Genomic DNA, 23,255 nt, shown 5'->3' with positions numbered 1-23,255 from the left:
CTTGCGAAAAATGAGAACCGTCCAATCAAGCGAAGGAATCGTGTTGATATAAAATCCTTCAGGCCATAAAGAATATTCATTCCTCATGCACCCTTGAATTGAAGGCTACACGCCACTGAATAGTGAGTGAATAATGAGGGGCTGCTTGGCTTTTTAGGGCTTCCTTAACGTCAGAGGAGAAAGAGACATCGGACGTGTATCATACGGGAACTTATGGGTCCTCCCGCATGTAACTTAAACATAGTTTTGGTTCCCTATTATGTGTAAATGAGAACAAAATTAGATGATCCAGACCATCTGTCTGATGGGACCTAGTGCAAATATGGAGTTTCTTAACAAGATTTCCTAATTGGAAGTTTTTAATCCTTCAATCAAGCTCCCGTGAATATGATGTTTAGATAAGTTTACAGAAACAGTTGTGATGAATGGATGAAGATTGGATGGTTAGGATCTCCCAATCTTTGAAAAGTTTTGGGTCGCTAACCAACCCATATTGACTGCGATAAGATCAACATTTGTGATCTACCAAATATGGGCTGCACTCGTCTGTACCAGGTACATAAGGATCTATTGGTTAGGATCTCAGGTTCTCACCCACATGACACGCCTGTAATAGAAAAATTATGGAAAAGCCACAAAAGACCAGTCCGCCATATGGGTTCTCCTATTTTGCTCTCCTCCTTTTAGCCAATTTAGTTCTTAATACAATCATAAATATATTATATTAGAAAAAGAGTGATAGCTTAGATGAGCCTGCGATCATGTGGGGCCCATCTTTAATTGTCCATCTCTCTAAAAAGTTACTTTGATCACACCATCTTAAATCCTAACAATTAATAAATGAGCAACCCATATTATTATATTAGAAAAGGTCTAAGTAACTGCATATCATGTGAGGCCTGCTTTCAATTACTCATCTCTATGTGATCTAATGATCCTGACCATCCAATCAGTGACTCGGAAATAGAAGGTCCATATCCATTGTATTATAAATTAGTATCCAAAGTCAGTAATGGGTGCCCCGCATGCTAATGGATAAGGGTATGGATGAACATTTCAGTCTAAGACATAAGTATGAGCATAGTGCACTAAAATATTTTTGTACCCATAATATTTAAATAAAATAAAATCAACTAAAGTGCCTACGGTTGCAAAGTCACAACCTTGGGATGAGATTGGTTTGAACAACTCTTAAATAAGTTCCTTTCCTTGTTTGTGGAAATATGACTATTGGATATTTTTCATTTCTAACCGTCCAATAAATGTCCACCAATCTGATGGCCAGATAATAAGATAAGCTTGAATTTTTCAGTTCATGATACATTAACATCAGTTACCATAATTTGAACTGTTTAAGTTGACTAATTGTACACTACATGCATTGAAATGCGAGCGTATCATCTATCCCACACTGCCAGAGTATGAAAGTTTTTCTCCAGTTAAAGCAACCGGCAAGAGTATAGTTAAACCGGTACAGCCGGTGACCTTGAGGAGCGGGTGTTGACACGCCTGTATTTAAGCACTACAAAATCCTCATTGGATCTCAGCACCCCTCGGAGCTTCCGGAATTTCAGACGACAAAAACAAGAAAATTTAAAATAGGAGATCAGTGAAAAATCTACTTTTCTTCGTGAAAACTCAATTTTCTCCCTCTTTTTTATTAAAAGAAAAAGAAAAAGAAAAAGAAAAATCTCATTGGACTTATCGTCGCGTTTGACAGTTTAATATGCTGAAGTCATCCCCCTCTCCTTCTCTCCCTCTCTCTTGTCTGTTTGATAGCGATCTCATATGAAACTCGATTACAGCTGTATCCGATTTCGCGACCTCCTGTCTCTGTTTAACCTTTTTCTATTATCGTTTTCTTGATTTCTTTCTTTTTTATAATTAATTATTTATACTGTTCTTAATATCTTTTCTTCGTCAGCTCCTTTTTATCGCATTCAGAGCTTTTTTTTTCCCCTTCCTTCCGGACTCCTTTTTCTTCGCCTTTCTCTCCTACTTCTCGGAAATGCGAGCTCCTTTAGGTTTTCGATGATCGGAAGAGAGATTCTCTACTTCTTTCGATTGATCGAGATCTCCCACCGCTTCAACGGTTGAATTCCTAGATAGCTTTTCTTTCTTCGTACAGACGGGAGGCTCTAGTTTGGTCTTCGCGAGAAAAAAAAAAGAAAAAAGAAGAGCTCCCGATTTTCTTCTTTCGCGGGAATTCTTCAACGGTTTGGGGATCGATCGCGTGGAAAACGATTTTTTTTTTTTTCTTTTTTTCTTTTCTGTTGGAAAAGAGCTTGCTTTTGAGGGAAAAAAATGTGAATTTTTCCTTTTTCTTGTCTCTCGTTCTCTCCCGTCTGTCCAACTTTTTCTTTTCTTGGGGTTTCGGGCTTCGAAAAAGCCTTTGTTTTCGCGTACTGCTGCGTAGTGATATCTGCTTTCCTTTGTGCTATTTTGCGCCGGGGAGGGCTGGTAAAAGACTGCATAGTTAAAGGTGCGCCCCTGTTCGTTTATCAGTATACGCATTCTGTTTTGCTCATTAGATTTCATGGATGAATTTCTGTTAGTAATTGAACTTAATTCTGTAGCATTTTCTACTCTTTCTTTTGTAAATCAATGTTCTAATAGCTGTGCTGCTCGGAAAATTTTATGGTTTTTTTTTTTATTAAAAAAAATATATATACTGCAATGCGATCTGTGTTGTGTTCATAGCTAAACTTATCAGTTTTTATCTTTGTAATTTCTGTTGGACCATTTTTTTGGTGGTTTCATGGGTAAATTTGCTTTAATCGTAATTCAATGACATTGATGTTCTTAGTAAAAATCCTTTTTTTTCCCCCCATGTAACCTATATATTCACTCCCGCAATATACTACTCACAATGTGGAGAAGAAAAATGAAGAACGTTAGTTTTGTGGTGGATGGCATGCGCTCTGCCCTTTTCTCCATCCGGATAGCTTCAGGTCTGACTTGAAATTATCTGGATGTTGACTTCAGGGTGAAAACACGCCCTTCTCGAATGGCTCCTCTGATACCACCTGCTACAAATGAATCGCCTGCGGATGTTTAGTTTCAAATGGTGATTTGGGGTACATCCAAAACGGCACCTAAACCATATTTTCTGACCTCCATTGCTAGTTTGAAAAAGGTAGTCACCATGGATATCTGATCAAATGGTGATTTTGGGGTACATCCAAATGGCGCCTAAACTTTGTATAACCTCCATTCCTAGTTTGAAAAGGTAGTAAGAACACTAGAGAAAAAAATAAAATAAAAAATAAGAAGAAGAAAGATTAACCATTTACAGACGATAGCCGTATCCAAATGAATCAATGACCTTTGGAGCTGCAAAGTGGGCTTATGCTGCTTCCATTGGAAGGGATAAAATCGAGTTGGCAGGACAAGTGCGTCCAGAATTTGACTGAGCGAACAGGTCCAACGTTCCATCTGGTCCTTGTTTCCCCTTTCAGTTGAAACGATATTTTGTCCTGCCTCAATGAAGTTTCCATCTCGTCCTGAGCCCTCGGTTCTAATGGGATCGATGAAGACTGTATAACATATTCAAGCTTGAGTGTGCTGTTCTTGACCACGTCGAATTCTTCTGCTCTCAACTCAGCTATGGCCACCTGATGGAAGCGGAGAAGGAAGTTGAGAGCAGAGAACCTTGCGTGGGCCTTGGTGTTCTCGTCAGTAGCAGTGATCTCGAGGGTGATCTGGGTACTGAATTGCCCAGTCTGGTCGTAGTCTAGTCTGTCTAGATGGGCATATGTGATGCTGATGTAGGGGAGCTTGGGCCGGATGGCTAAGTAGCCCACGAATATGACAACACCTGCAATTATTACTGCGATGGCCACCACAGTGCAGAATATGGCTGCCAACCAGATCAGCGGATGGGTGTGGCGCTGGGTAATTAGTTTTGTCATTGGGAACTGGGAAGTAATGGTCAATATCCTGTAAAAGACAACATTCAGAGAAGTGTGGTGGCCTTAAATTTTATGTTGATGGTTTTTGCTCTGGGATAGCTGGCAAGGGAAGGAGCTATCTAGGATAGCGAGGAGGAGGTTTGGTATCTTCCTTGCCTGGCTGGAGAGCGAGATATGTATTTTGTATATGAAAAGCATCTGCCTAGGAATTTCAGTCACTTTTCCCTTGGGTAAAGAAAATTCCTAACTTGCAATGGCAGTATAATATGTTTCTCTTTCTTCTGAGATAATAAGCTTGGTTCTGATAATCTCCCACAAGCCTCCAGATGGGTATCATTCTTGTTTCTTGCCTCCCATTCAAATTGCATGATAAACCACTTGTTTCAGATTACTGCCAGTTATCAAAAACAAAGAATAAAAAAAAAAAAAAATAGAGTGAAAAATGACAGGCCCCAAGAAATGTCTCTGTAGTCTGAAAAGTTTCAGCTTACTGCCCACCTGTTAGCCGCAGTTACCTTTGTAGGCATTTCCACCATGTCCACCTTTGCATGCTTGTCTAGATGATGGGCAAGATTTCTATCATTTACATTACTAGTCTTGGATCACCATTATCGAATCTTTCTTCTCTATGTGAAAGATGATGGGATAACCTATTCCCCCAATCAATTACTGCACATACAATTTCATCTTTGCATCTATTTAGTACAGGAAATCTTCCTACACAAATCAAGTACCTTATTTAGCTCTCTGTTTTGAAATAAAAATTGGACAAGATCACCAATGGCGACTTTGAATATTGATGGAATAAAACATGACCTCACATTCTCATTTCTCTTAAGATGTGCAGTTCTTCCTTGACAGACAGTTCCCTTAGCAGTCCCATTAGCAATCTGTTTCAATTTGCCACATGGAGAGCCCAACAAATATCTTACTTGAAGTAATAGAGGATGTTGGTCTCTCTGGAATGAGCTTGACATGCTTGCACATCCTTCTATGCATACTAGCAAATGCTTAATTAGTTCCCATTATCTTTCTTCTGTAAACAATGCATTGTACCTTCATTTGTCCAACCCTAATGTTATGCCTACAAATGTATCAGGTTGGCTTACCAGATGACTCTCAGTTTGTTAGAAATGGAGAGATATTTGTGACACCAATGGATCCACAAGCTTTTGTCAGGTTGTCGGTTGGATCGCTGGGGCTGAGAATCCCTGTAGCTGCTTCGAAGGCCATGAGGGCTGGAATCCACTCATCTTCTTCCCCATGCTTATGTGAGATCCATCTGCAAGGCTTCCCTCTTCAAACGGCATCAGTCCCCTTAATTTCGTCCCCTGAAGCTACCCCAGATCCTCATAGCATTGCCACAAGCTTTTATCTCGAAGAGTCGAGTGTGAAAGCATTGCTGACACCAGGCTGTTTCAAAGCTCCTCATGCCTATTTGGAGATCACTGTTTTCACAGGGAGGCAGGGGTCACATTGTGGTGTCAGTAGCAGGAAGCAGCTGATTGGGACATTCAGATTGCAGGTGGGCCCTGAGTGGGGCGAAGGAAAGTCGCTGTTGCTTCACAATGGGTGGATTGGCATTGGCAAGAACAGGCAGGAGGGCGGGAAACCGGGGCCAGAGCTCCATCTGAGAGTGAAGCTGGATCCAGATCCGAGATATGTTTTCCAGTTTGAAGATGAGACTTCGCTGAGTCCCCAGATTGTTCAGCTTCAAGGCACCATCAAGCAGCCCATTTTCAGTTGCAAGTTCAGTCGGGACAGGAGGTAAGTACTGTAGTAACCTCTTCTGTTCCCTTCCCGTTCTCATCGCTGTTGACTTTTACCATGCTAATTCTGGATTAATTTTTCCAGAAATTGCATGAATTCTCTGGTATATCTTAACCAAAGTTCTTTGAATTAGACAATAATCTCTTACAATCAATGATTCTTCCTTTCTACAAACTGTCATACCAATTGTCTTTGTATTTAGTTTCTGTGAGTCAGCTGTGCATGATCAATGTCTTATCAAATCCATCATTTTGGGCTGCTGATAGCAGTCATATATTCACCGCTCTTTTGTCATGTACTAACCTTGATGCCTTGCAGGCAAGTAGATGTGGACCTTGCTAATCATTCCAACAAATTGGTTGGTTTTCCTTATAATATCAGTCTTTCGCTTCCCTGGCCAATACAAACCTTCATGATTATGCTTTGTTGATTTCTTTGAATTTTCTTTGGGGAGATGTGCACTAAACAAAGACCAAATATGAAAGAGAAACTATTAAAGGCATTCTAACGTTGTAAATACATAAATTAGCTACCATACCTTTTCTCTATGAGGATAACCTCCCTAAATACCGTTTTCTGTCAATCCTTCTAGCAGATATGGTCCAGTGTTCACCAAACATTCTAAATTATCTTTACATAAGAATCTTGCCACTGCCTACTCAGATGGTGATGACACATGGGTCCAACATATCCAATTAGCTGCTTAGTAGTCGAAGTAACTACTAATGATGAGATGTGTGGGTGCCAAAACCCATCACTATCTGATCATATTGGACTCTGATGGATTCTCATTCCTAAATGTTCTGATATGTTTGTCATCCATCTGAGTGTTTCTCTTTTTCTTTTTTTTTTGTTTTGAAAGTTGTGTGTGGGAGGTGTTTGTTTTATTCAATTGGTAGGGGCACAATATTTTTCATTAAGGTGGGGGAGGTGCTGATCTTCGTGCTTTCCACAAGTATGAAGGAATGTACTAATAAGTAGTGAAAATGTCTTATATATATATATATATATATATATATATATATATATATATATATATATTCAGTAATTGTTTTCACCATTTTCAGTACTTCTGTTAATATGAAGATCATCTTACTATAACACTTCCATTTCCGTTGTGGATGTTGGACGTGGTGGTCGGATTGATTTGCTAACAGTTTTTAAGTTGGTTAACAACAGGGCATCTCAGATGGACCCAACTAGCAACTACTGGTCAAGCTCCACTGGTGGCATCGACCATGATGCTGATAGAATGGAGAGGAAGGGTTGGAAGGTGATGATCCATGACCTCTCTGGCTCTGCTGTTGCGGCTGCTTTCATGGCGACTCCATTTGTGCCATCCACGGGCTATGACCGTGTTGCTCGCTCCAACCCAGGTGCCTGGCTAATCCTCCGCCCTGACTCATGTGGGCCAGAAAGCTGGCAGCCATGGGGCCGGCTGGAAGCGTGGCGTGAGCGTGGTACCAGAGACTCTGTCTGCTGCCGTCTGCACCTTGTCTCGGAAGGTCAGGAGGCTGGACTTGTAGTGTCAGAGATCTTGATCAATGCTGAAAAGGGTGGGGAGTTCTACATAGATATGGATAGGCAGACACCGTCTGGGACACCTGCACCAAGCCCACAGAGCAGTGGAGACTTCACATCTGTGGGGCCTGCCGTGGGGGGATTTGTCATGAACTGTAAGGTGCGAGGTGAAGGGAAGAGCAGCAAGCCATTGGTGCAGCTGGCCATGCGGCACGTCACGTGTGTGGAGGATGCAGCCATCTTCATGGCACTTGCTGCGGCTGTCGACCTCAGCATGGAGGCTTGTAGGCCCTTCAGGAGGAAGGCTAAGAGGAGTACCCACCATTCTTTATAGCAGAACGTATGTGATTGACAGGAACATGAAAGAGCTTTTCTTCCTGTTATTTGCAGCAGCACAGCTGGCATCTTGTACTCACATATGCAGAGCCCATGTATGATGGTTGACTTGTGAAAGAGAGTGCCCAATTGAACTTGTTTTAGTAGCAGAAAAATGCTGCTTTGAATTGAATTGTGCAATTCACAGCGCCCCATTCAGTGATCAGGAGCTGATCTGGTTGTCTGCTGCACACCTATGGGTTGCCTCTCAAAATTGCTGGGATCAGGTGATTGTAGCCATTCGTTTTGTTCAACTTTTGCCTGTTGAAGCGAGGCATTGCTTCTTTTGTGAGCCATCCACAGATTGATGGTGATCATCACCTGATAATTGCATATTTTAGTTACTACCTTTCAGTCTGGTGGTCTACCAGATCAATAGTTTCTGATCATCAGAGCACTAACTTAGATACTATGTGGGGCCCCATTGGAGGTGATGGGCACAGAAAGGTTCATCATTTCTGCTGGCAGGAGCTCTTTTAATTTTTAGTTTTTAATTTTTTTTTTTTTTTTTTTGTTTTGTTTTGTGGGGGTATGAAAATGGTGGCCTTTGTTTTCCCAATGCTGAAGAGCTGGGACCTACTTTTATTTCATCAGGTCCCAAATGAAAACAGGCCTGCATTTACAAATGCAAGCTCAGGGGCTGGAAGTGACAAAGGTTTTGCATGTTATGGCTATGAGCTCATGAGCCTTCGTGTTACTTTCGTGTACTTTTTAAGCAATAATTTTGTGTGCGCGCCTGCATTGTGTATTGTTGCCTGGCTGGGACTGAGTGGACGGTTAAAATTTGATTTGTTTAGCTGAGTCCGGATTAGGGGTGTCAATGGGCCGGGCTCGAGCCTGAAATCAGATTTTGAATAGGGCCGACCCGAGTGCCCGGCCCGTTTACAGCAATAGTTCGAATGGATTTTAATTCAACAAGGGGTTCGCTCCCGTGGTAACGCTACCACTATAAGCCTACAGCGCTACCCAGCAGATTGTGGGGTTCAGTGATGCATTCACAGAATCTAATCTGTCCATGAGATGTTTCACCTCAGAAAACCCTCACAGCCCAAAAATCAGACCTATCCAAGATATCGGATGTGCCACAGCACAGGGAGCATATTGAGAGGTAATGACCGCCCTTGATTGGCATGGGGCCCACCATGTTGTGTGTGTGTGTGTATATATATAATTAAGGCTGTTGAGACCCTTCAGAGGAAGGGTTCAGGCGACTAATGTGGGAGCCTGTACAACTCAAGGGTAGGCGTTCCCTCACAGATGGTTCCCTTTGCTATGGCCCACATAAGTTCTGGATGGAGCAGAGTTTTGGGGTGCAAGGGTTCTTCGAAGGTGATGCATCGGATAGACGGGCTGGATGGTGGGAATCCATCAGATGGGCCCCACATTTTCTACTCCTGTACAATTAGGAGCGCCCCCTTCAATAAAATTATTATTTTAGTGAAAAGATTTCATGCACTGAGTGGGTGAGCGCATCTCCTACCACATGCATTTGGATGGCTTTGAAAAATCCACGCTTTGAAATTAGCTAGCTCACCGACTGTCTTTAGATGGTAGGAGATGACGGGGGCCAGGGGTTTATGAACCTCTCTGGTAATTGTTGCTGCTGCTGTTTTATTCCTTTCTTTAGGTGTACATAATCGTCAGAAAATGATTAGTTTGTTGAGGTGCATGATTCCGTACATGTGGGGTCCATGGTGATCCAGACTTCTAATCACAATTTAAGATGGTCGATGTTAAGTTTCCAAAATAATCTCCCGGACTGAAAGATTCTAATATTCAAATTTCAGTTTAGACTTTTTTCAGCTATATATGAAGCCCAATAAGACCCTCATACATATGATCATTTTGGGCTTTTGGGTGGAAAAGGCCCATTGTGAATTGCACGTGCTCCCTATTTCACACCGATTTGGTGATCACATCCAGTCAATTAAGGGCCTGTAAAATGGACGGACCATTTTTGCCCTTAAATTGTATGGCTTTGATCATCTTATTATGCTTATTTTTTGTCCATTTGCAACCTACAGGGAACTCCTCTCCAACGTTCCACTGAAAGTGGAATTTCCACCGTAGTGGATCAATGATCATAGCTCCGGTTCTGCGTTTGCAAATTTTTTGGGATTTTTACCAAATAATGCCTCCACGTGGAGGTGCATTTTGACAGATTAAATTACAAAACTGACATCATTTATTTTTTTCCTTTAAAATTAGTGAAAGTAAAAAATTGTGGAATATACGTGCTATGTGTATAACATCTAACCTGATAAACATCCACGTCATGATGATAACATGGACAAAACATAAGGTCAATCAGATCAGATCATCAAATGAACCACACTTGAATTAAGATATTTGGAATGGTTTTTTTTTTTATAAATGAATTGGCCCACCTTATAATTGGATCTGCCATATTTTTGGTTTGTCTAATAATACGTTGATGTGCTTCCGCTGGATGGGTTGGATGTGAGATACAGGTCACTTGGCCCCACTACTTGTGATTTTCAACTTTGTTGTAGAGAAAAATGAAATGGAGTTTCTCCATTTAAAAAGCAGTAGTCGGTAGTATCCGTTATCCGTTGCTGGAGGCACCGTATGGACCAATTCCTAGAGGAATTTTGCGGTAAAAATCTATTTATTTTATGAGAACAGCTTTGGTAATCTGGCAGACATGAAGGAATTGTACACGTGGCATACAAACAAGTCAAGATAAACAGTCCAAATCATAGGCTTTTATTTAGATGGATCATAATTTATAAACTAAAGATTACACTGGCAAAATATTTTAAATGTTTAACTGGTGGATATTTAATCAACGGCTCAAATGAAAAATTTTTGATGGCAAAAGTTTAACAAAAAAAAAAAAAACCATCAATTAATCAGAGCTTAGAATAGTTCAGTTAGTCTGATTTTTAAATAATCACCTATCTAAAGTGGGCCCCTTAATATCAACGGTCTAATTCGTGTTACTCCGTACTGGATGCACAAGATGAAGATCCATGTGCCCCGGTAGAAGCATCAGACCATTTGACATTCTTGTCCACACGTTTTTTCACCAATAAAACCTCTCCATATATATAGATAGAAAAGAAGAAAAACGAAGCATATAAGAAAATGGCACGTAAGAATATTCATGTGGCTGCAGTTTCACTTGAAAGAGAGAAAGCACATCTAATCAGGAGACGTCTACCCCTCTTGCATTTCCTGCAGTCGTGTTTCGTTTCTAGTAGTTTCCATTTGGCGGTGACTCACATTCAGCATATGATGACATGACAATTCCTCCTTTCCTCAGTTTCTCTGCCTACCGTCGATTATTTGCAGGAATTATATATGGTATATCTACATAAGGTCTGGCCTTGTAAAACATCTCTTCTTAAGACAACATGAAACTGCCTCGCTCACTTGTTGCGAAAACGAGCGGCCCGATTTCCGCGATGGACCCGAGTCTGAATTTAGATGGGAATCGGTCGGTTATATCGTGGAGGCGCCGGGAGATCAGATTTCCAATATCCAGGACGGCCTGCTCAAGGCCTGAGAATATGGCATCTCTTTCTGCGCATTCTGCAATTGAGTCGGGTCTCCCGTCTGGCGCGTTGGAGAAAGGATCTTCCGACAAGCTGCTTACTTGGGAAGAGGACGTCGAGAAGGTTAACTTCTCTCTTCTCCTCACATTGTGTGAATTTGTAATTAGGAGTGGTAAATGGTCCGCGGGCAGGCCCAACCATTTACAAGTCCAGCCCGTATCTAAGGACCCAAGTCAAGGCCCATAAGCTAAGCAATTGGACTCATTCTGGAATGGGTCCACTGATCAAATCATCAGCCCCATGATCCTTAAATTAAGTCAGGATGGTCCAAATTCAGGCCGAGATTCAGCCCAATTAAATTGTTGGGCCTGAGGGTTTGGCTCACATCCATGGGCCTAGAAGTGGTTTGGACTGGGCCATTTGCCACCCTATCTGTAATAAGACTGAGGAGGGTCTTATTTCGCTATTAACTTGATGGTTGTGATTGATGTTATCCTTCTATTCTAACATTGTAGGTCATTTATGGGTGCCGATTCATGACGTTTCTCGGAGTATGGGGTTCTTTGGTGGGATCTGTTCTGTGTTTTCTCAAGGTATGATTAGATGAATCATAGTATGCTTACCACACTAAAAAAATCAAATGCGGCGCTGCAATAGCTAGATGGATAACAAAATGAAGTAGAAAAAGAAGCATGAGTCGTACTTAATTTTATTATGTATGGTTGAGATCAAATGGATACAGCTCTCTGTTACATCTGCAAGGTTGCATGTTCAATCCCAACTTACCTGGCTACAACACTGTCCATGTATTCGGACACTGATAATAGTGAGATTTTTCTTGTGTAGTGAATACATTTCTCTATTAATCTAATCCCATGAAACAAACATATGCTCAGTTTCAAGGAGCTTCAGGTAAAAGAGGAAGGCTGATGTCTGATGCGCAGCTGACTGTAGAACGTTTGCCAATCTAACTTTAAAATCTATCCCCACATTGCTATGAGAAGGCTAACATGACCACGACGATGATTGTAATTGAACTCAAAAGAAAATTATGTGAAAAAATATTAAGTCCATTGCTATCTATAGTAAGATTAGGAATTGCTTGGACGCGTCATAAGTGCCAAGACTATTGGACAGGTTTGTCGTTGCTAATAGATTATAATTTGATTTGTTTTGGCTTGTTTGGATAGATTGAGTTTAGATTCAGTGTTTTCTTGTATGTTTGACTAGTTAAGGATGGTATGCACAGTGGCACACTAACCATCATTTTGCACCCATATTAAGTATTAAATACATTGGCTTTCATGTGCGATGCGTTAATTTGCTTGTGATGGAAATAGTCAGATAGTTACAAATTCATGGATCATTGTTAGGAAGATGTCAGCTTTCAACTCATTCCTGGAATTCTCATAATACTTGTTAGAGCCATGGAAGAAGTTAAGTGGGATTCTCTCTTTTTCAGTCTCTGATGATGTGTGGAGAAGTAATTGGCTACTCTGTAATTCAAGTGAGCAGAGTTCCATGCGTGAGTGAGACTTTCATATGTTAGCTGGCTATGCATATACACTTTAGGATGTGGTTGGATGAACAAGTGAATTGAATTACACACTTTCAATTCAATCAAGAAGAATGGAAAAAATTAATAATGTTTCTAATTAGCATGCATAATGAGGAAGTGACCCTCAAATAACAGTCGTGCAACTTTGATCCAAGGCATGTGAGTGCAGTGGAAGGACATAGACATTTTGATTCTTTTCACATTACTGGACTAGCATACACAATTCGATTCAGTAATGCATTAAAATGTGGTTATTATATACTTAATGTGGTTATTTTGTACGAGTTGTTGGAGTTTTTAGATGGTAGCCATTTTTTTGTAGAGAAAAAAAAAAAAAAAACAAAAACAAAAAATTCCTTACCATTTGTTGAATCAAGTGTAGAAAAAAGTAATACTGCTACTAATGTTTCTTTTGCAGGGTTGTACTTATGTCGTGAGTGCTTTCCAAGAATATTTTGCCGGGGGTGGCCCAGGTGGAAAGATAATCTTGATACTGGTTGAAGCAATTGGTGAGTCTGCTTCCTATTTGTAACTCGAATTTCACGCCTGATATTTTAATGCGTAAATATAATCAAATTGAGGGGCGAAAGCTACCTCTTAATTTGCAAAGATTAAACTCTTACCATCACTTAAAATTTTCCACATTTGCACATGAACTGTTCTATTTTTAGTTGCGTTAGTATGGGGCCTAATGTCGTGGAAATTTGACTGAACTCATCCTATGACATGGATTTTTCAATCAACCCTCGATGTGATTGCATTTTTTACCACATTCTAAAAAACTTACTAATCTTTTTGTGTCGACTCTCTGCTTTTAGCTGATGTTTGGTAGTAGATTCAGATGAGTTGCCAAGATTTTGGCTTGTCTCCAACACTATCTAGCCTAAGGAGAAACCATGTCATGAATAGTGTCCTGATTTGTCCAGTCTGTACAATTGGGGCCCATGGTTTAGTGAACCAGATCATTAGTATGGTTGGGCACCAGAATCAGTTTTTTATGTCCCTAAAATTTCCAGATTGGAAGATCCGGCCCATTTGATTACAGGCCTTTTTCTAACCATTTCTGCCAATTTTTTCCTAAACATCTCCTGTATTCCAATGATTGAATGATAGACGGATTGTGTTTCACCATTGAGGTCTTGGGTTTAAGCCCAATGTACCTAAAAAACGGAGAGAGATGTTTGTGGCATTTGCTGTCCATGTTGGCACTCATTAGTTTTGACATAGGGAAGAGTGAAATAATGAGGGAAAGATCATCGTCTTTCTCAAGTGATTAAAATCTTGAATCTACAAGAAATAATAAGAGAGAAAACTTAAATATTTTATTGAATAATTTGTAATATCTATAATTTCTCGATTACATCATGAATAAAGGAAAAAACCCTAATTCGTAATTACCAAAAATAAAAAAAATTCTAACCCTAATAGAATTATCCAAAATAGTAAAGCTCATCTAAAGTCCAAAAATAGAAAAGTCAAGATAAACCTTATTGGAGTCTTAGTATGATTACAAGTAATTTCTATAAAAGATGAAAATCTAAAACTTTAAAAATAAGGAAATACGATAAAAATCAGCATTATTAAAAATAATAAATTTTTCATAAAATCTCGTTTTTGATTTCTCGCGAACGGACAGACGTGACCCACAAAGTGGATCAGTTGACCCTGGATGGCCTGTTATGGTATAGATTGATATGTCACGTGTCCCATAATGATATCCGGATAAAAAGTTATGGTCGATTTATAGTTTGTATTTCAAACAGCAATTTCTACCTGTTGGAGTGAACTGACTCTTTATCGCACCACAATGATATAAACTCAAGCTACAACAAACCCAGATCAAACTCTAGGTATTAGAAATTCAGATATAATACTATTGTTAATTTGCGCGCTTTGTGAAAGTACGATAAACGAAGATAGTGTTGGGGATTTGGGCTGCGGAATCACACAGATCTAAATCTCGGATAGCAATTCAATAGTAACAAGCAATCACAAAAGAACACAAAGTTTTAAAGTGAAAAACCCTTGTGAGAAAAAACTACGGCACAAAGCGACAGAAATCCACTATGAAAAGAAACTTATAAGAGAGATGACTTACCCGATTCGAACAACCTCGAATCTCACCCTTGCTACACCCTTTGATTTCCCTAGAACTCCTTTAAAAATCTTTAGAATTATTTCCCATAATCTCTAGAAAAGCCCTAGGGACCCCTATTTATAGTTTAGGTAACTTCCTTTTGCACCTTGTGAAAGATTGACTCAAATTTCCGCAGTCCGCATCAGATTCGGAAACGAATATGCGTAACTACGACTAGTCGAGCCGAGGCTACGATTGGTCGTAGGACTCCTACGACTGGTCGAGACATCCCCACGACCAGTCGAGCAGCCCAGACACCAAAAATCCCAAGTCGCTAGACTTTGAGTCGAGCGGCTCCCACGACCGGTCGAGTAACACCCAAAATTAGATTTAAGACTTTTTCAACAATCTCCACCAAGTTTTCAATCTTCAACCATGTAGCTCATTGACCTCTTCTCTTATCTCTTCATCGCATCATACCTTCAATTAATGCTTCTCGTGCACACTCCGTCCTTCTTTTGCGCCATCGTTAAGCCTAGAGAAGTTGCATAGAACTTGAACTTCTCTGTAAGAACGACCTGGTGAGCATGTCTGATGGATTCACGCTGGTGTGAATCTTTTTCAATGTGATGCCTCCTTCCTCGAGCACCTGTCAGATAAAGTGGTGACGGACATCAATGTGTTTAGTACGAGAGTGATAAACAGAATTTTTAGCCAAATTGATAGCGCTCTCGTTATCACAGTTAATCGACACGGCCTCCTACTGAAGTTCCAACTGATTTATCATGCCTCTGAGCCAAACACCTTCTTTAAACGCTTCTGTCACTGTCATATATTCTACTTCGGTCGTGGAAAGAGCCACCACGGACTAAAGCTTCGACATCCAACTGATTGTCCACTCGCTAGTACAAACGAGTATCTTGAGGTAGACTTCCTGGAATCTATACTGCCTGCGTAGTCGGAATCCACATACCCTACCAACTTTGTCCCTGTTTTTTCAAAAGTTAAGACATAGTCTTTCGTACCTCGAATATATCGAAGTAGCCATTTCACCGCCTCTCAATGTTGCTTGTCGGGGTTTGACATGTATCTGCTCACAACACCAACTGCCTGTGAAATATCCGGTCTCTTACAGACCATGACATGCATTAAACTGCCAACCGCATTCGAATAGGGCACGTGAGACATAACTTGCTTTTCCTCATTGGATTTAGGACATTGTTCTGAGGAAAGCTTGAAGTGAGTCGCGTGGGGAACGCTTACCGGCTTTACTTGATCCATCCCATACTTGATCAATTCCTTTTCAAGGTATTCTGCCTGTGATAACCAAAGCCTGTTCCTCTTCCTGTCTCTATGAATATCTATGCCGAGAACCCTCTTTGTAGCCCTTAGATCTTTTATCTCGAATGTCCCTGATAACTGAGTCTTCAGTACGTTGATTTCAGACATATCATGACAGGCGATCAACATATCATCAACATACAGTACTAGGATGATGAGTTTTCCATCACTCAGTGTCTTGTAATAGACATAGTGTCGTATTCACTTTGAGTAAATTTCTGACTCACCATGAAATAATCAAATTTTTTATACCACTGCCTAGGTGACTGTTTCAGGCCGTACAACGACCTCATTAACCTACAAACATTTTTCTCTGCCCCTTTAACTTCGTAGCCCTCTGGTTGCTTTATGTAGATCTGCTCTTCCAATTCCCCATGCAGGAATGTAGTCTTCACATCCATCTGCTCTAACTCGAAATCATATTGGGCAACAGCGCCAACACGAATCTGATTGATACCTGCTTAAGCACCGGCGCGAATATCTTTGTGAAGTCGAATCCTTCTCTCTGAGCATACCATTCGCTACCAACTTTGCTTTGTATCTATCCTGTTTCCTTTTGAATAACCACTTGCATCCGATCGCTTTTCGGCCCAAAGGAAACTCCACCGGCTCTCATGTGTGATTTTTGTGCAACGAGTCCATCTCATCATCCTTCGCCGCCTTTCACTTTTTTGCATCAGGCTCATCAAGAGCCTTCTGAATAGTGGACGGGTTCCCCTCATCTGTAATGAGGGCATATGTAATATTAGAGTCGTCCCTGTATCTTGCTGGTAACCTACGATCACGCGGTGGGTTCCTTCTCACAGGTGGATGCTCCACCTGACCCTGTACCTTTGTCTTCGCATCTGTCTCTGCCTGTGTATCATCTGTATCAATCTGGACGTCTACGATCACATTTTCCGGTTCCTCTTGCTCCTTTTGATCATTCTTGCGAAATAGGGAGTTTTCATCGAATCTGACGTCACGGCTAGTGATGACCTTACGTGTGACCTTGTCGAATAACCTATAACCTTTCACACCAATGCCATAGCCAACAAAGATATACTTTTTGGCCATATGGTCTAACTTATCTCTCAACTGACACTACATGAGAGTAAACTTTACAACCAAATATGCGTAGATCTGAGTAGTCGATTTTCTAACCACTTCATACTTCCTCTGGGATTTTACATTCAATTGCCATTGAAGGAGACCAGTTCACCAAATAACAAGCCGTGTTAATGGCCATAGTTCATAGGTTCTTGCCTAACGTAGCATTACTTTACATGCATCTGGCCCTCTCCAGGAGAGTCCGATTCATTCGCTCAACCACACCATTTTGCTCGGGCGTGTGGCACACTGTGTTGTGCTTGATGATCCATTCATGCTTGCAATAATCATTAAACTCAATGGAAGTAAATTTTTCACCATTGTCAGTCCTTAAAACCTTTATTTTTTCCCTGATTGTTTTTCTACCATTGCCTTCCATTGCTTGAATATGGTAAAAACTTTAGATTTACGTTTCAAGAAGTAAACCCAAACTTTCTTGGAGTAGTCGTCAATGAATGAAACAAACCATGACGACCCCCCCAATGGAAACTTCTGGCGATGACCCCCATACGTTAGAGTGCACATAATCAAGCATTCCCTTACAAACATATTTTCTAGATTTAAAAGACAGTTTAGATTGTTTACCATATATACAATGCTCGCATATATCTAAATCATAATTTTTAAAAACTGGAATTAAACACCGATCAGAAAGTACCTTCATGCTCCGCTCGCTCATGTGGCCCAGACGAGCATGCCACATACGTAAAGACGTGGAGTCTGTAATAGCTGCTGCCGCTCCACCTGCCGAAGTGCTCTCAATCAACCTGTAAAGGTTTCTATGCCTCTGCGCTCTTATAACCACGAGCGCCTCTTTTGAAACTTTAAGGACACCATCAATACCAGTGAACTTGCACCCTATAGCCTCGAGTGCACCGAGAGAAATCAGACTTTTCTTCATATCAGGAATGTGTCTGACATCAATTAAGGTACGCTCCATCCCATCAAACATCATGATACTCACTGTGCCAATAGCCACAACATTACAGGCATTGTCATTGCCCATAAAAACCTATCCATCATCGCATGCCTTATAACTGGCGAACCAATTCCGATGAGGAGTCATGTGATAAGATGCCCCTGTGTCAAGTATCCACTCGTCTTTATGATTGTCGTGTAAGTGACCAATCATGGAAACAAGCAGAACATCACCACCACTTGATTCTTCATCAGATGTTACCACATTGGCCTCCTTGGAAGAAGTCGCTGAATTTTCTTTCTTCGTTTTAGAATTTCTACAATCCTTCTTCATGTGTCCAGACAACCCACAATTTCAATACTTTAATTTTCCTTTGCCCCTGCCCTTGGATTTAGATCTAGGTCTTGAAGATCCTATACCTCTTTCAGAATCTCTGCCCCTCGTAATCAGTGCATCGGAAGATGCCCCCATGTCACCGTTTAACTTTCTCATAACCTTTCCTTGAAGGGCTGAGATAACGGTGTCAATACTTAGGGTTTTATTTGCGGTGCACATCGTATCCCTAAAAGACTCATATGATGTAGGAAGAGAATTCAACAATATACATGCTTGTTTCCCATCTTTGACCACTTCCTCCATATCCAGTAATTTGCACATCAATTTATTAAAATTGCTGATATATGCTTCTAGATCTCCACCCTCTGCCATTTTAAAGGTATAACACTGTAGCTTCAAGTGTAAGCGATTTTCAGAGGACTTCTTTGCATAGATGTTCTCTAACTTCGCCCACAAACTAGCCGCAGTTTTCTCCCTCAAAACATTATAGAGAACCTCATCCGTGAGACATAAACGGATAGAAGCTAAAGCATTGCTATCAAGGTTTTCTCATTCATCATCTTTCATGGTAGATTTCCGCTCCTCAAGAGCCTTAATCTCGCTTTACTTGGTTAACAGGCTAATCATCTTAACCTTCCATAACTCAAAATTATTTTTGCCCAAGTACTTCTCAATATCAAACTTGCCGTTTCCCATTATTACTAATTCTGCAGATTCAGATCTGTGCCCCAACGATTTCTCTGATACCACTTGTTGGGGATTTGTGTTGCGGAATCACACAGATCTAGATCTCGGATAGTAATTCATTAGTAACAAACAATCACAGAAGAACACAAAGTTTTAACATGGAAAACCCTTGTGAGAAAAAATCACGGCACAAAGCAACAGAAATCCACTATGAAAAGAAACTTACAAGAGAGAGGACTTACCCGATTCGAACAACTTCGAATCTCACCCTTACTACACCCTTTAATTTCCCTAGAATTCATTTAGAAAGCTTTAGAATTATTTTCCATAATCTCTAGAAAAGCTCTAGGGACCCCTATTTATAGTTTAGGCAACTTCCTTTCGCACCTTGCGAAAGACTGACTCAAATTTTCGCAATCTGCATCAGATTCGGAAACGAATCTGCGTAACTACGACTAGTCGAGCCGAGGCTACGACTGGTCGTAGGACCCCTACGACCGGTCGAGACATCCCCATGACGAGTCGAGAAGCCCGGATACCAAAAATCCCAAGTCGCTGGACTTTGAGTCGAGCGGCTTCCACGATCGGTCAACCAATACCTAAAATCAGATTTAAGACTTTTTCAACAGATAGAATAATATAATAAAGCAAAAACCAAACCAAAAGCAATCAACCACAAAATACATGATATTTTACATGGAAAACCCTTGCGGGAAAAAAACCATGGCACAAAGTGACAGAGATTTCAACTATAATCAAAACCTTAGAGTACACCATTCACATTCTTTGATTACATGATCGCCTGATCTCTCCTTGTGATGCGCAACCTTAGGAAAACCCTAGTCCCTTGAGAAAAACCCCTTATAAGCCTTGGAAACCCTCTCACCTCACGAAAACCCTTATTTCTTAGAGAGAGCACTCATATTTTCTTGATAATACAAGTCCTAATTTTGAATTAGGCTTAAATACCCCTTACGCAAAAATGCACAAATCGTCGGTCGCACCTTTGGTCGACTGAGCTTTCATCAGAGACTCTTTGTTGAACAAAACAGTCCTTGGTCGACTAGGAACATCACAGCGAGGTTCGGTCAACCCAAGGTTTTCTCAATCGACCGAACTTCTCTCCTGTAACCGAAAGGTAGAATGCAACGTATTCTGCACAACACTCCCTATCCGGATTGAATTTCTTTAAACCAGACACATCTAAGTTGCAATTGTGTCATTCCTTACATAGGACTGAGCCTAGATTTGACAGTATAGTTCCACTTCCATTTGGCCTTCTTTTGGTCCAGCCATGCTAGGAATGTGTATGTGCCACGTCTTACATTAAGTTCAATGATCTAGATCACTGAACCATGGGACCTATTTTTATCAATGGACTGGGTGCATTAGCACAATATTGACATCCTGCTGCATCAGGCGGACAGTTCCTCAAACCAACAATGGCAAGTGTTGCAGCTCGCCCTGTGAGCAGCACATGCCATAAAACAACCGAGAGTTCGTTAAAAGAATGCAACAGCCATGGCTCATTTGCAGTACATGGTCCCAAGGGTGAGCTGAAAATGTTTACTCAAGTAGATAAATGATCTTCTTTGACAATGGATGCCGTTATCCATCCTGTGCTCTCAATGCTGGTCAGAGATTTTATCTTACTCCCCATTGAGGTGATCTCGTTTGCTTAATATGCATATACATCCAACCATCTTAGTAAATCCAACAGTAAGTTCAACATAAACATATTACCATCCTCCACCCTAACACCATTGTATATGAAGATTAATACATAACTCAAATCTTCTTTTTTGTTTTGTTTTGTTCTGTTTAACTTAACCTCATCATCCCTAGAATGAGAAAATCACTCAGTTATGAATCCATGTTTGCAATTATACATTTATAAATAAACATATTTATGTACATTAATCCTCAAATCATGCTTCGATTTAAACCTGCTCAAAGCATTTCAATATACTTGAAAGCACAAAAGCCTATTCTAACACTTGACTTGCAGATATTTATCTTATAGGAACAGTGATGCTCGTCTTTGGAATGGGTCTTTATGAGCTCTTCATCAGTAATCTCAACATTGAGAGTTATCAGCAATCACATCTTCAGGAGACTTCTTCCTATGGGTCTAATCTCTTTGGCTTGTTCAGGCTCTTGGTTAGTTCCATTCCAGTTTTAACGTAGGCCCTGTTTGGGATCAAGGAAATGAGACTATGGATTTGATAAATCCATGAACTATTGAAATTTATGGATTTGCATTGGATTTGGATTTGGCAAATCTCAAAGTCCACTGTTTGGGTAACAAACTACAAATTCTTGGATTTGGGAGCATTTATGGCAATGGTAGAGCACTTGTTGGAAAATTCCTTAGAAATTACAATTTTACCAAATAATGCCTCCACGAACAGAAATGCCAGGGAAGTGCTTTTTTAGAAGAGAAAAATACCATGATGTCCATTGTATACTTTTTTTCCATTGAAAGTGGTAGTTTGGAATATTGTAGAGCCTATATGATATTTATATTATATCCAACCCGTCCAATAAAAATAATCCCCCATGCCTCATAATAAAAAAGTGAGCCACACCATGCAAAATAATATACTATACTTGAAAATATCAAACTTCATGTGCAGCCCATCATAAAGGGTTTTTTTTGTTAGTATGGTCATCATAAATGGGTGTATATGTTTGACAGTTGGATGTCAAACGCATACAATGTAGGCTTCAAAATTTTTTACTTTATTATTATTGTTTTTTAAACAATAAGGCATGGCCAGGTATTTTGATTCATATAGTACTTCTTTGGTAAATGTGGCATTCACAAGGAATTTTCCCGTAAAAAACCATTACTTTTCTTGCTTTTAAATGAATTCTTTCATTTTGTGGATTTGCAGTCTTTAGTCTTCTGGGGATTTGGATTTGCCCCAAAAATCTATGTATTTATGGGGATGTAGATTTGAGAAATCCATGAATTTGACAAATACTCAATGAAGCAAAAACAGGAGAGATTTGAAATCCATGAAAATATACTCATTAGTAGTTGGGCTAAGCTGTCAGGTTTCTGGGCCTAGCTCATCATTTCTTGGTTTGTACTTCATTTTAGGTCTGTGGGCTAGGTGAGGCCCTAGCCCAGGTTCAACGATTTTTTCTACTGAGACCCAGAAAGGCCAGGCCTAAGTTTGATGCCCATGGTTCAGGCCCAGTGCACAATTTAAAGGGCCAACTTGATCTTTTGATAACCACTGCTGCTAATAGTGTATGCGTCTTGCAGGAAAGGCCCAAATGGTTAGAAATACAGTCCATTGCGCAACTTAAGACGAAGCTAGGTCACGTAATAGTGACGGTTCTTTTGATCGGGTTGTTTGAGAAGAGTAAGAAGGTGGTCATAAGCTCAACTGTAGACTTGCTTTGCTTCTCGGTTACCGTTCTTCTTGCATCCAGCTGTCTCTATCTTCTATCCAAGCTTAACGAACATGAATAGATTTTTTTTATTTTTTATTTTAAAAGAAAAAATAAAAAAAGAGGCCCAACGTAGCTTACTGTTTAAGCTTAACCGATAGTCAAAAGCCCACTTATTTGGAAAAAATAGTTTCAGTGGCTGTTTGGATGTGGATTGGACTGAAATTTGTTGGTGTCCTTATTCAAATGTTGCTGCAAACAGCCCTAGCAATGGATCACCTGTTATTATTATTACTTTTCCTTTTTTCTCTTTTTGTAATATAATGGTGGATTGGATTCAGGAGCCCAATGGCTGGGATGTGCTTGAAAGGTGGGCTCAATGTCCAGTCTGGGTTAGGCCAGGGCTAATGATGAATGGCGGCACCTGGCCTGTAGGCCTGGTCCCATAATCAAAGGGGTTGCTGGTAGTTGGACAATTTGAAAACACTTGTGAAGGTCCCTTCAACTTTCATTTGTAATTTAAAGGTACTTTTTAGATATAGGCTCATGTTTCTGTCGTTGGAACGATTTATATGATGGTGCTCATGGATGGAGGTGATACAGCAAAAAATTTCTTAGATTTGGATTATTTCAAACATTTGATCATGTCACCAGTTTCCTTACAGGGCATAATTTGGTGATGTGGACTGCAGCCAGTCAAATGCAACTACTTGCAGGGATGGTCGCCATACACTTTGCTCACCAGATCATT

The 23,255-nt window shown here is 40.4% G+C and overlaps 3 protein-coding genes across 4 annotated transcripts; 2 read left to right on the top strand and 1 right to left on the bottom strand.

The window, feature by feature from the left end:
• Positions 1 to 1,771: 1,771 nt before the first annotated feature.
• On the top strand, positions 1,772 to 7,931 carry LOC131247854 (uncharacterized). The gene is made up of 3 exons (XM_058247766.1): positions 1,772 to 2,482; positions 5,011 to 5,678; positions 6,861 to 7,931. Exons 2-3 carry the CDS (start codon positions 5,068 to 5,070, stop codon positions 7,534 to 7,536), a joined length of 1,287 nt encoding a protein of 428 aa, XP_058103749.1. The 5' UTR covers positions 1,772 to 2,482; positions 5,011 to 5,067; the 3' UTR covers positions 7,537 to 7,931.
• LOC131247856 (uncharacterized) lies at positions 3,181 to 3,970 on the bottom strand. The gene has a single exon (XM_058247769.1). It carries the CDS (start codon positions 3,909 to 3,911, stop codon positions 3,318 to 3,320), a length of 594 nt encoding a protein of 197 aa, XP_058103752.1. The 5' UTR covers positions 3,912 to 3,970; the 3' UTR covers positions 3,181 to 3,317.
• A 2,770-nt stretch (positions 7,932 to 10,701) lies between the features above and the next one.
• On the top strand, positions 10,702 to 22,798 carry LOC131247855 (uncharacterized). 2 transcript variants are annotated; one of them, XM_058247767.1, is made up of 5 exons: positions 10,702 to 11,218; positions 11,611 to 11,688; positions 13,072 to 13,162; positions 21,111 to 21,262; positions 22,209 to 22,798. In XM_058247767.1, exons 1-5 carry the CDS (start codon positions 10,955 to 10,957, stop codon positions 22,584 to 22,586), a joined length of 963 nt encoding a protein of 320 aa, XP_058103750.1. In that variant the 5' UTR covers positions 10,702 to 10,954; the 3' UTR covers positions 22,587 to 22,798. The 2 variants fall into 2 exon arrangements, with proteins under 2 accessions (XP_058103750.1, XP_058103751.1); XM_058247768.1 differs by having other exon boundaries at positions 10,713 to 11,218; positions 22,377 to 22,798.
• Positions 22,799 to 23,255: the final 457 nt, after the last annotated feature.

This window comes from Magnolia sinica, chromosome 6 (genome assembly GCF_029962835.1).
Source record: "Magnolia sinica isolate HGM2019 chromosome 6, MsV1, whole genome shotgun sequence".
Classification (NCBI taxonomy): Eukaryota; Viridiplantae; Streptophyta; class Magnoliopsida; order Magnoliales; family Magnoliaceae; genus Magnolia; species Magnolia sinica.
The sequence above is the reverse complement of the archived record's forward strand: the minus strand, read 5'-3'. Positions and strand labels throughout refer to the sequence as shown.